Below are 12,644 nucleotides of genomic sequence, written 5' to 3'. Positions count from 1 at the left end.
TGTTTTGCGGTGAAAATATCCACCTTTTTAAAGCAGGTGTAATCCAGATTGTGGTGAAATGCATAAACAGGAGAAACTTTCAGAAACAACAGAATCAATATGTAGAGCACAAGTTCTGGCTTGGACACTCTACCTACCAACTTTCTCAAATCTGTTTTTCACACCCGAACAGCAGACGTGCTGCAAATTATAAATGCATCATTGCAGACTGGCATATTTCCTAAATCCCTGAAAACAGATGTTGTAAATCCCCTGCTCAAAGAGAATATGGATGATTCCATGCTAAACAACTACAAACCCTTATCTGATCTACCATTGTTGGCAAAATTACTGGGGAAAAAACATGATTTAGAAAAACTCATTCATGCCTTTGTCTTCTGTAGGGTTATACTGTACATATACAATAGAGCAGCTAGACTTGTTATACAAGAACTGACCACATCTAATGAAGGGCTGTCTGTACATTGTGCTGCTAGAGAGTCATTACAGTAATTAAGGACACCATACCAGAAAGACCAGAAGCTATCGAACTCATAGATATAGAAAATGAGCTTCTGTATCTACGATTCACCTTAGTGCTCTTGATAATGCACCCTCAATATAACTGTTGATAATGCAGATGCAACCTAATAATAACCAAATAACACTGTTGGTTGTTGGGAATATTTTAGATTATTTGTATTTGCATGTTTTATCTTATTTATGCATGCTGCTTTTTATTTCAATTTACATTTATTCATTTGTCAATTGGCAGATATTTTTGTCCAAGGCGACTTACAACAATAGAATAGCATTTAAGCTAAAGAGCTACAGCAATACAGGTACAGCAATAGAATAACATTTAATCTTTAAGCTTATGGAAAAGTCTTTTGAAACTGTATTTTTGTTGTGTCCTTTGATGCTTTCATATACCACCATTCTTTGCCTTTGTTTATGTAAAGCACATTGAATTTATGTAAAGCTCATTGAATTGTGTATGAAATGCTCTATATAAATAAATGTGTCTTGCCTAGTGCACAGACAGCTAGGCAGGGAAGTAGGTTGTAAACTAATGGTATGTCACAAACCAACTGAATGCACAGACAGCTAAGCTGAACTGTAGACTAAGTCAGAGGTCCTAGACAGAGCGTGCCCAGATGATCAGTGCCATTTTTCCATAATCAGGTGTGGCAGCCAGTGTGTGTGTGTGTGTGTGCAGTGGTGAGTGTGTGGCAGTGTGAGTGTGTGCAGGGGTGAGTGTATGTGTGTGCCTTACTGCTCCTCTTCACATGGTCTTAGAAGTGACTGCTCCATGCTGTCTTCGTCTGTGACTCAGAGCTGAGTTCTGCTTTATTATTTATCCACATCCCTGACTGACCCTCTCTTCTCTACCTTTATCTCTGTTCTTTTCTGTTTCTCTCTGTCCCTTTCTCTCCATCTCTCTCTCTCTCTCTCTCTCTCCCTCCCTCTCTCTCTGTCTGTGCAGGAAGCCAAGGGCAGTTCCCCATCGTCCAAAACATGACGGTGACGGAGGGAAGCACAGCCACCATGACCTGCAGCGTGGATCACAACGACAACACCTCCCTCCAGTGGTCAAACCCCGCACAGCAGACCCTCTTCTTCGGGGACAAGAAAGGTAAGGGGTTGGGGGGGTACATGCCATCTCAGCTCTGACACCCAGCCAGGCTTTGCTCAGCAGGGGGAGGGTCACTTGTCTCCTGTGCGGCTGTTCAAGTTTAGTCCCAGCCCTAGACCGTCTGCTCCCAAAGTGCCAAGGAGTGTGTGATGTGTGTTGTTCTCTTTCCTCTCTTCTCGTTCTCTCAGGTGTGTTGGAGAAATCCAGCAGGTACAATCTCAGTGAATGTCCACCATCTCCCGGGAGTGTGTAATATGCTTCCATTCAAACATGCATGAGCAAAGTTATTTATTAGTGTGTCAATAAGAAACAAATGGTTTGCAAGAGCAGTAGTCGGTGGTTGGTGATTTTGCATGACAATTACCAGGCTCTTTCCATTCAAACTAGGCTGTCCTTGGGCCAAGTGTGCACAGACAGAAATCTATCTTGCCAAACAAGTGCGACCTTCTACGATTTTCTGGACATAATAACAGGGTTATTCTTGCTTTTGGTCTGCTGAACTCCAAGAAGACAAATCCAGATGGGAATAAAATGCTAGACTAATCAGATTTAAAAATTAAACCCATCTGATTACTTAAGAGACAAGGATCTTACCCTTTGAGTGGACTTAATGTGTTGTTAATCTGATTTGAGTTTTTTAATTAAGGGTTAGGTGATCGAGATTATTCACACCGATGTCTAGAACATTCAGATAATTTAAAGTTGGGCTTATTGTTGTCTAGTCCAGTCTTTGTTGTTTGTCTGTGTTTGGCCTGAGCTGCTTAAATATGCTCCCAAAGTCACCAAGTCTTTCACAGACGCTAAGATGTTCATCACCAATCTGCCAGCAGTCATCATCGCCTTTTGTTCCTTACTGTACGTTCATTCAGAAGAAAACAAATTATACATTTAATATAATTTAATTTATAGATTGTTTATATACATATCTAGATAATTTACTGTAACAATTTCAACACATTTAACCATGATTTACTGTCTGTCATCATATCAAATTTCATTTTACCTTGACAACAGGCCCCAAGGCTAGCCTTGTATTTTCTATAAGTGGATTGTGCATGTCTGCCCATGAAAATCGAATTGGACCCTTGTTGCTTCTGTAGGCAGCCAGGGACACGTCTCCCACCCCCTATCCCGTTTTCACCTGACACTATTCGCTGACTTTATCTTCACCACGGGCTGCCAGCGAGCGTCCAAGAGGGGTGATACTGAATGCTGAGTGACCTTTCACCCCCGCGTCTCTAAGCCTCCTCCACGGGTTTCCATCACGGCGAGAGTGCGAGAACAGCTCTCACAGCCTCTCGTCGATTCGCCACGCTGTCGTGGGCGCGTTAGCAATCCGTCAGCCGGCGGTAGCGTGCCAAGGGACTGGCGTGAAAATGGTTTCATTCTATTTATCGTTGTTAACCGTGCGCCAGTGAGAAGAGGATAGGAGGTAGGGGTTCAAAGGGGTACGTGTGTGTGTGTGTGTGTGTGTGTGTGTGTGTGTGTGTGTGTGTTTGTGTGTGTGTGTGTGTGGGGGTGTGTGTGTGTGTGTGTGTGTGTGTGTGTATAAGGGAGAGGCAGGTGTGCAGGGGTTGGGTTGCAGCAGCCCACGATGCTGGAGTGAAAATGAAAAATAGGAGCTGGTGGAAGTGTGGCAGCGATGGAGGCAGATTTTCACAGCTTTGGCCAGGGAGAATTCTCAGAGAGATTTAGAGCATTTACTATCAAGCTGTGAAAAACACTCACCATAACAAACACTTTGTACACAGAGGAGAGGCAGAGAAAGAGAGAGAGAGAGAGAGGAAGGAAAAAAAAACAGATTTCCAAGCAGCTGGTGTCCTTTATGCTCACAGCTATGAGAGCTGCTTGTCCTGTTGATGAAGAAAGCACAGAGAGGCTATACTACTGCTGCTTTAAGGAATAGAAAGACCTGCAAACCACCCAAGTGTGAAATGCAAGCTTTTACTCCTGCAGTGAAAATAGTGCATTTGTATGTGTCAAACAGAGAAGTATTGGATTGACTTTGGGAGAATCAACACAGTAGCCGATTACACAATACCTGATCCTGAGCAAGATAAGTTAACTGTATATGGAACAGAACCGTTGTTCATAGTACACTTATCATAATCAGTTCAGGTCAGATTGACTAATTGAGTAATTGATTGATTACGCAGCAAGGATAGCAGCATACTCGCATACAGCATACAGGGTTTAAACTTGCTCTCGTCAGTAATACTTGACCGGCAGATAACTGACACTGGCCACCTACTCTGGTGCAAATTACTGGTCAATATGGCCAGTAATTTGTCCCTAATATACATTTACTGTATGTAGTTACTCCACTGTGAGGACAGAACTGAACACGTTATTTATAGGCAATCCTGGGTGGCATTGCTACTGTCCACATTGATTTACGACCACTTGTTACTGAGAAATGCAGGAAAGAACTGGATAATCACTGTGTGCCTCTCCCAGCTCTCCACTGAGTTAAAGAAAAGCATGGCTAAGAAGGCCATCTTGCCATTATATTCCTTCTCTTCCCCTCTCTCTCTCTCCCCTCCCTTTTCTCTCTCTCCCTCCCCCTCTCTTTCTCTCTTTCCGTCTCTCTCTCCCTCCCTCTCTCTCTCTCTTTCCCTCTCTCTCTCTCCCTCCCTCTCTCTCTCTCTCTTTCCCTCCCTCTCTCTCTCTCCCCCTCCCTCTCTCTCTCTCTGCATCTGCTGTGCTTTGTGTGCCTGCCAGCCAGGTTAAATGCGCATCTCCCCCTGGCTTTGCCGTGTTTATGCCACTGTGTTGCTTTTTGAATGGAGAAGGTGCAGCATATCTAGTCCATTGTCACTCCTTATGTATGTATGTTATGTACCACATATTATAACTGATACAGAAATGAAATAGCTTTGTCTCGTCCAAATCGCACTCTTTGTGAAATAGTCACTTTTTAACGGGTGTGTTCTGTGAGCAGTTGTTAGTGTTACTTTTCCCCCAAACTCTATTTCTCTCCACCTGCCTGATATTGATTGTATAATGGCTGTTATACAAGCGACTGGAGGAAGTGTCTTTCTTTTCCTCTCCTGGGTGGTTTGTGGCGCTCAATAATCCCTTTAAAAGAGAGAGGTCTGTTGAAATTATGATTGCTCTTATCTTATGCTACATATCGTTAGGCACTGTGAGCACTTACGCTCTTTCATTTTGTTTGTGTTTAGATCAAACGTTGATGACTGGTGTTGTGAAGTCTTTGAACCTGGCCGTACTCACTTTGCATGCCAAGTCTGTCTCTGTGTGTGTGTGTGTGTGTGTGTGTGTGTGTGTTTGGGTGGGTGTGTCTGTGTGCGATATGTGATGTGTGTACGGATAGGAACTCTGATCTTGGAAAAGATAGCGCAATCAGCCGATTTGTGGAGTTTTTTTTAGATGAGGTTTGTGTGTGTATGGGTGTGGGGAGGGTTGGGGGATTTGGGGGATCAGTCTTGACCTAACATACAGTATCCTGGATTTTTGCAGGGATGACCCACGGGGCTAGTGCTTCTCTGTTTTATCCCACCTATTGTCTTATTCCACTAAAAAAAACACTGGTGAACGAGATATTCTTTACAAATAAACGTGCCTAGGCACCTCTTTGTGTAGCCCAGTGGTGGCTATTATCGTTCGGAAAGAGAACTTAAATTGAACCCACCTGGGCGTCCTGTTCAAAGTGTACACTCTCAGCTCTCAGTTCGTCCGCTCCTCAGCCGCTGTTGGCAGCCAGAGGGAAATTCAGAGGCTTGTATGTGTCTCTGTGTGTGTGTGTGTGTGTGTGTGTGTGTGTGCGCGTGCGTGCGTGCGTGCGTGCGTGCGTGCGTGCGTGTGTGTCTGTGTGTGTGTGTGTGTGTGTGTGTGTGAGGGGAGCGGTTTTATATAATACAACATACAACCTCCTGCCAAACGTGTTCATGATTAGACTCCAAACTAATGAGGAGATGGACCCGTCATGCATTGTAAGAGTCAGCAGTGGTCTTGGCACGTCCAGGCCCAAGCCTTGGCCCCAGACACACTGCCCCACACACACACACACACACACACACACACACACACACACACACACACACACACACACACACACACACACACACACACACACACACACACATACAAACACACATACACATACACACACACACAAACAAACACACATGCATACGCAAACACACATACTGTACACACTCACACTCAAACATGTGAGAGTCAGGAATTGTGCATAAAGCATCCCCGCATACATTAATACATTAGCTGGGAAATGGATTCTGTCAGGGTTGTATTCAGCTTGGCTCCAATCCATCTTAATTGTTTTTTTTTTTTTCATTCTTTTTTGTTGTTGTTTTCTTTCTTTTTTTCTTGCTCCTGCTCCAAGGTTGCAAAATGTTCTTTGTCAAAACGCACGCAGGTTGTACAACAGGGGATTCAGGCGAAGAGGGGTTTTGTTTCTGGTTTTTTTTTTTTTCAGTAAATTGGATGTTTTAACGAGGTGTAGAACACAAAGACTGGCCAAGTGTCTGACATTTCTTTCAGATGCTATGACAGGAGCATGCTTGGAGTGGCTCCACTGTCTCTGAGCAGTGTCGCAAGCAGGGTTTGCTCAGCAGCATGGTGATGAAACCACATTGATCCCATAATAGTCAATACAGTCTTTTACTAATAGGACAGAAGCATTCAGCAAATGTGTTATTGTGCATTTGTTTTTGTATTAGGAGTTAAAGACAGGATTTTTTTTTTTATTGCTCTATTTTTTTATTTTGCATTTTCACAAATTTTCACTTAAATTCAATTCAGTTTTATGTGCCACCCTATTGCACAATAGATTTTTAAGGTAGGTGACATTTTCTCTCAGAAGAAGCAACCCTAAGGCTAGTGCCATCAGATGAATTGCCTTTTTCAAAGCATCAGCCAATAGATCCATCACAGAACCAACTGTCATTACCAAATTGTATTCAGCTTGGGGGCAGCCGTGGCCTACTGGTTAGGGCTTCGGACTTGTAACCGGAGGGTTGCCGGTTCGAACTCTGACCAGTAGGAACGGCTGAAGTGCCCTTGAGCAAGGCACCTAACCCCTCACTGCTCCCCGAGCGCCGCTGTAGCAGGCAGCTCACTGCGACCATAAATGACATTAGTTGTAGTCATTTCTTGTGTCGTTTTCTTTTTTCTCTCTCTTTCATGTCACGAATGTCACATTTTAATTGCAAACATCTGCCACTCACCTGAGATGGTATAGGTTATTATGTAAACTTGTATTTTAATTAGCTTCTTAAAAGGCAAAATGCCATTAGGCACATGAGTGCCTGCGTTATGCATTCATTAAAAATGCTCAACCGAGCACGATATTGAAAAAATAATTGCGAAGGCTAGAGGGAGAAGTTACTTGCTTTGCAATCAACACTGGTACACTGCCTACACACCACTCTCACCTGTACAATTTTTGTTTCTCAAAAACATTTAAAAAATGTTGACACTTTTTTATCTGTTTTAATACTACATTAACACATATAAAGCAGAGATGTTTTAGCATATTTAAGTCTGTTGCTATTAAATCTGACATTGTTCTCTTGACGAGGATATCAAGTCATGCATAGGTATGAGTCAAGAGATCACGTCACTAAAGAGAGGCAACAGGTGTACATGGACACACACACACACACTGCACGCACACACATACACACACACACACACACACACACACACACACACACACACACACACACACACACAAACACACACACACACACACACACACACACACACACAAACACACCTATAATCGATTGGTCACTGAGACCAGAGGTCAGGTGCCATTTTCCTATCTAATCGCACCCAGCTGAATATGAAACATTTTTACTCCACAGATCTATTATTCAACAGCCTCAATTTCCCAGCCCAGTTCAGACCGCTGTTTTGGATCATTGATCTAATATGTAGCAGTGGTCATAGCCTTTGATGCATTCATAATTCGGATGACCCTAGAGCTGCTTGCAAAGGTTCCTCAAAGTTTGCTTAGTCTTTCAACTGTTTGCTAACTTTAAAGGCACTCTTAAAGTTTGCTTACACTTTTTGATTTGAGAAACAGCAGAATGAGTGCACAAACAAATGGACAAAATCTTCACTTGGTGATGTCAATTTAGTACCTTGGCTATAAGTGTTCTTTTACACTGTAAAAGGACTTGCTGGCAATGAATCTACCACAAACAACTAATAGTGCTGTTCACTGCTGTGGAACAGAATCCAAAGTAAGAATGGTCCCCAGACCTGAGAGGATGCAGCCCATTTAGCTGTTCAGACACCTGCGCGCCGGTACAGCGTGTCAGTAAATGAGATGATCTCTAGCCTAGCCTGCTGATACACTTGCTAACAAAAATGGGAGCAACAAGCAGAAGACCTAGTGGGCCATTACACTGGGTCGAGAGAAAGAGAGAGAGAGAGAGAGAGAGAGAGAGACAGAGAGAGAGAGAAACAAAGAGAGAGGAGTGGTTAAAAGAGGCTGAGAAAGGAACCGAAAGCAAGGAAAATAGGGTAGTATGGAGAGAGACAGCGAGAGAGAAAGAGAAATTGTGTGTGTGTGTGTTTGTGTGTGTGTGTGTGTGTGTGTGTGTGTGTGTGTGTGTGTGTGTGTGTGTGTGTGTGTGTGTGTGTGTGTGTGTTTTGTCAGTTTCTCAAATGACCCAGTGAGAAAGAAGTAGTGTTTTCCCCTCCAATGGGGGGCTTGGAGTTGACAGTGTGAGTTAGGGGTAGATTTACACAGAGAGTTGCTAATTACCAGCCACTCTCCGTCTGAAGTGTTTACTGTAGAAACCCTGAGCTGGTGCATATAGCTCTAACACCAAGACAATACCATGGCACGCCAGGAGGAGAGAGGAGACTAAAGAAAGCAGGCTTGCAGCTGCTGGATCTTGCATCTCACACAGACTCTCAGATAGGCTTATAAAGTGCAAGTATAGGTAGAGTTATAGTCTAAGTATTAGGCTGATGATTTTGTCAAAAGAGAATTACAGCACTGTTAAAAATAAGAGTAATTTAGGATAGAGTAAAACCAGCACATTTTTATGCACATTGAAGTAGTTTATTGTAGTGCTGTGGCATGATCACATCACAACAGCAGAGGTTTTGTTTATTTCCTCTGGTGCACAAATCTTGTCTTTCAACCCACCTTAGACAGGTGACTGTGGGTGGGTGTTCTGCCCAAGAACAGGGTCAGTTTACATCTGGACAGATCTGCTCTTAGGAAGTCAGTGATAGTGAGCAGCCTGGGACAGCCACTCAGAGTGTATGCAGAGGTGTGTGGCCCAGTACTGTCATGTCACCAGGGCTGCGGCCTGCCTTTCAGCCCTGTTAGCGCTAGTGGCAGGTAAAGGGCTGAGCAAGGACTGGAAGTGCCCTAATACTTTTTTTTTCACATTTTTTTCCACATTTTTCACTGTTAATGCATCACACTGTATAGAAAAGAAGTTTAGTGTTAAGTTTTTACTGGCATGACTGACTTATATATTTTTTTTTTAATGAAAACCTTTCACTAAATGAAGACAGCAGTGGCATATACAGTAATAGGCAAATGATTAAGAATAAGCCAGAAGAAAATGGCCCAGTGATAATCGGCATCATTTTGTAAAGGAGAGGTGCGTTTGAGTGGTGACAGGGTGCAGCTTCCAAACAAAACTGTGATTATGCTTATCATCACCATCACCATCATCATCATAATTATCATCATCATTATCATCATCCCCCATATGCAAACCTTCTGCCACTGTTAAAATAAATATGCAGGTGCAATTGATAGCACAAAACAGTGGTTTGTCTGTATTCACACTTTATTTTACCACTAATAGTACTCCTTTTAGACCCATTAAACGCTTCTAACTTATGATTTATGCATACAGCCATAGCACCATATGATGTCAACCTTATAATGTTTAATGTTTTTTTGAGTCTCTTTGGATCAAATAACTAGCCTCAATTTTTACTGCATATTTATACAATGTTGAGGAAAAATCACAGTGAATTTTTGTTATCAAACTATCACTGATCAGGGATATAATTTCTCTCTCTCTCTCTCCCTCTCACCCCACGCCCTCTCTCCCTCCCTTTCATCCGCAGCTCTGAGGGACAGTCGAATTAACCTGGTGCGAGCCTCGTTTCAGGAGCTGACCATCAGCATCAGTGAGGTGTCCCTCTCCGACGAGGGCCTGTACACATGCTCTCTCTTCACCATGCCCGTCAAGACTGCCAAGGCCTTCCTCACCGTGCACAGTAAGAACACACACACACACACACACACACACACACACACACACATTTACATTCATCACTTAAAGGGACAATCCTCCATCCTGGCAAAAGGTTCACATTTGAGCTCAGCAGCCAAAAAATCCCCCCTCACTTTACACAGTCTTTACTTTGCACTCAAAATGTAAGTATGTAAGTGGCAATATCAGCTTAAAAGGAAAATTAGAAGGAGCTGGGTGGAAATTGACCATACAAAGTGTTAGAAGGAACTGGGTGGACATAGGCTACATAGGCTATCTTGTGTCTCTGGTTAGTCATCTTAGAGTATTTAGTGGCGTTGAAGTCTCACAATATTTACTGCATTTTCTACTCATTTTATTTTCCTCAGAAGGACCTTGTGTACCTTTTTCTGCATGAGCAGCATGTAATTATGCCAGTTTGCCCATCTTCCCGAATGCCCAATTTATGACATTCTGCTTTCTGCTGGAATGACTTCAGCAGATAGTCTAATTATATTAATCACATTTATGAAATTAGATGCACTTTTTGCCACCATGTGCCAAGCACTAGTGGCTCTCATTTTTAAATTATCCCACAAATATCATTTAATTGTGTATTTCCTAGCTAATTGGATGCCCAATTATCTTATCTGATTATCTATATTTGATGGACCCCATTAGGATTTCATATTATTGAATTGTGGACAAGCAGATAGATTATTAAAGCTAACTCACGGTGGGTATGAATACAACTGTTTCAGGATGTGATGTTAAATGGGCCGAGTGAAATACAGGGAAAATTCTTTTTTAATTAATGTGTACCCAAAACAACTCTCCCCAGGAACAGCACTCAATCTAACTGACTTAGAGCCTCGGGCACATGTGTTTTTCCCATCCATAACTCTTACATACTGTACATAGGCACAGGCAGGTTGTTGCAGCATATTGCATACGTAAACTCTGAATATATCCTTCAGCTGTGCTGCTTTATCATAAAGATTACCCCATGAAAACCACACTATCATGTTTTGGTGTGTGCAATCGCAGGCAACGTATCCTCCTGGTTACTGATGTACTCCTCTTGAGATTGCATATGATGTAGATCTGAATTAATAATATAGTAAAAATATTACTGTTATAATATATTTAAATAAGTATCACTGCATCCAATCTTAAATAAATGTTCTTTTCCTGGTATTGTATAATACTGTATGTATGTGACTCAGCAGAAATGAGATATGACAGTCTAGCAGATATACATCTCCTGCCTAGAGCTGTCTGAATTTGTGATTGTCAGGCATAAGTGTGAGTCTTGCTGAAGGCAGAGCTGGCTAGCAGATAAGTCTTTCTGCACCTCTGTGTCTGTCAGGAAGCTGCAGCCATGCAGGCGGCACTGCCAGTAGGGCTGCTTAGGACTAAGGGAGGAGATTGTTTTTGTTGTTTTTCCTGAGCAAACCTGAGGAAAAGCACAACAGGACACACACACACACACACACACACACACACACAACACACAGAGACACGCATGTAATGATAAAAGTGGTAATTGCATCTCTGCTTTTCATTTCCATTGCACCCCCCCCCCCCCCCCCCCCCCCCACCACCACAGGAGTCCCTGACCAGCCTCAGATCCTGGGCCTGACAAACCCACTTATGGAGGGGCAGCAGGTCACTCTGACCTGCGTGACGTCCGGCAGCAAGCCCGCCGCAGACATCCGGTGGTTCAGGAATGGGATCGAGGTCCCAGGTGAGGACTGCGCCATGTCTTATCGTCAATATCATCATGGAATGGAACATTTGCTTTTTATTTTGCCGTTGGTGATAGTGGTTTTTATTTTCTCTGAACACAAGCCACAGTCATTTCAACAGATAAACAGAAGTAGGAATTCAAGAAAGTGTCTACATTTGGACTATCTGCTTTGTGTACGGCCTATGTTTTACTTGCTAAAAGCAGTGTATTGAGTTTTTCCCTTTTTGAGATTTGTTTGATCATTCATTTACTTGTGGCAGAGAGCAAGTGGCATTTCATTTCTTTCTCTGTTGTGGATGATGTCAGTGGAGTCTTGGATTTCTTATAACCGCACTCATTCTCATTGAGACACAGAGATACAAACTCTGACTTTATTTTCAAACTTGTTTCAAATCAGTTACAAGTCATCAGGAAATCAAAAACTGTTAACATTTATTTTTAGTATGCATGCATCAAAGATTTTTGTTTTTTGTCCTCATTTGTCCCCGTTGGCACTATAGACCCTTTCAACAAGGTAAACAAAAACAATGCTTGAACGTTCTATTTGGGCCCCAATCTACTTCCTCTGCATTAAGATAACATATGGAATGTTAAAAAGGAAGTCTTGTGGGACCAACTATGATGCTGATAATGGAACTCTCTTGAAAGGCTCCATACACACACTGTTTTTGCTTACTGGCTTGGCAAAAAAAAAGAAGTCACCTAACATCAGATATCATCTCAAATTCCATTCCCCAGAAGCAATTCTGTTTTGATTGATGATCTCCTCGGTTGATCATGGAGAGCCAAGGCGACCGCAATTTCAAACCACAGCTCTTCTTTTCTGTTTTCTGCCTTTTTTCATCACCCCTGTGCTCTGGCTCCCCGTAGATCAAGCCAACCCGCATTGATTGCCTTTTGTTGGGCGCCATGCTTTTGCTTTCTAAAAATACAGCTCGTCTAATTCACGTTGAGAGAGTGTCTTGCACTGCGTTGATTACTCAGTCTCTAGTGGGCACCTCAAAGCAAAGAGAGGAGAGTCTGTGCTTAGACTCAACTATGATAAGGGATTGCAATT

General features: G+C 42.7%; 1 protein-coding gene across 3 annotated transcripts in view; it reads left to right on the top strand.

Moving 5' to 3' along the window:
- Positions 1–12,644, top strand: part of cadm2a (cell adhesion molecule 2a) — a 225,229-nt gene that overhangs the window by 191,208 nt on the left and 21,377 nt on the right. For all 3 annotated transcript variants that reach the window (XM_042092897.1, XM_042092898.1, XM_042092896.1), the window contains 3 exons: positions 1,466–1,615; positions 9,710–9,862; positions 11,447–11,584. In XM_042092897.1, the coding sequence (XP_041948831.1) occupies positions 1,466–1,615; positions 9,710–9,862; positions 11,447–11,584 (441 nt within the window). The remainder of the gene's footprint in view (positions 1–1,465; positions 1,616–9,709; positions 9,863–11,446; positions 11,585–12,644) is intronic.

This window comes from Alosa sapidissima, chromosome 5 (genome assembly GCF_018492685.1).
Source record: "Alosa sapidissima isolate fAloSap1 chromosome 5, fAloSap1.pri, whole genome shotgun sequence".
Lineage (NCBI taxonomy): Eukaryota > Metazoa > Chordata > Actinopteri > Clupeiformes > Clupeidae > Alosa > Alosa sapidissima.
The sequence above is the reverse complement of the archived record's forward strand: the minus strand, read 5'-3'. Positions and strand labels throughout refer to the sequence as shown.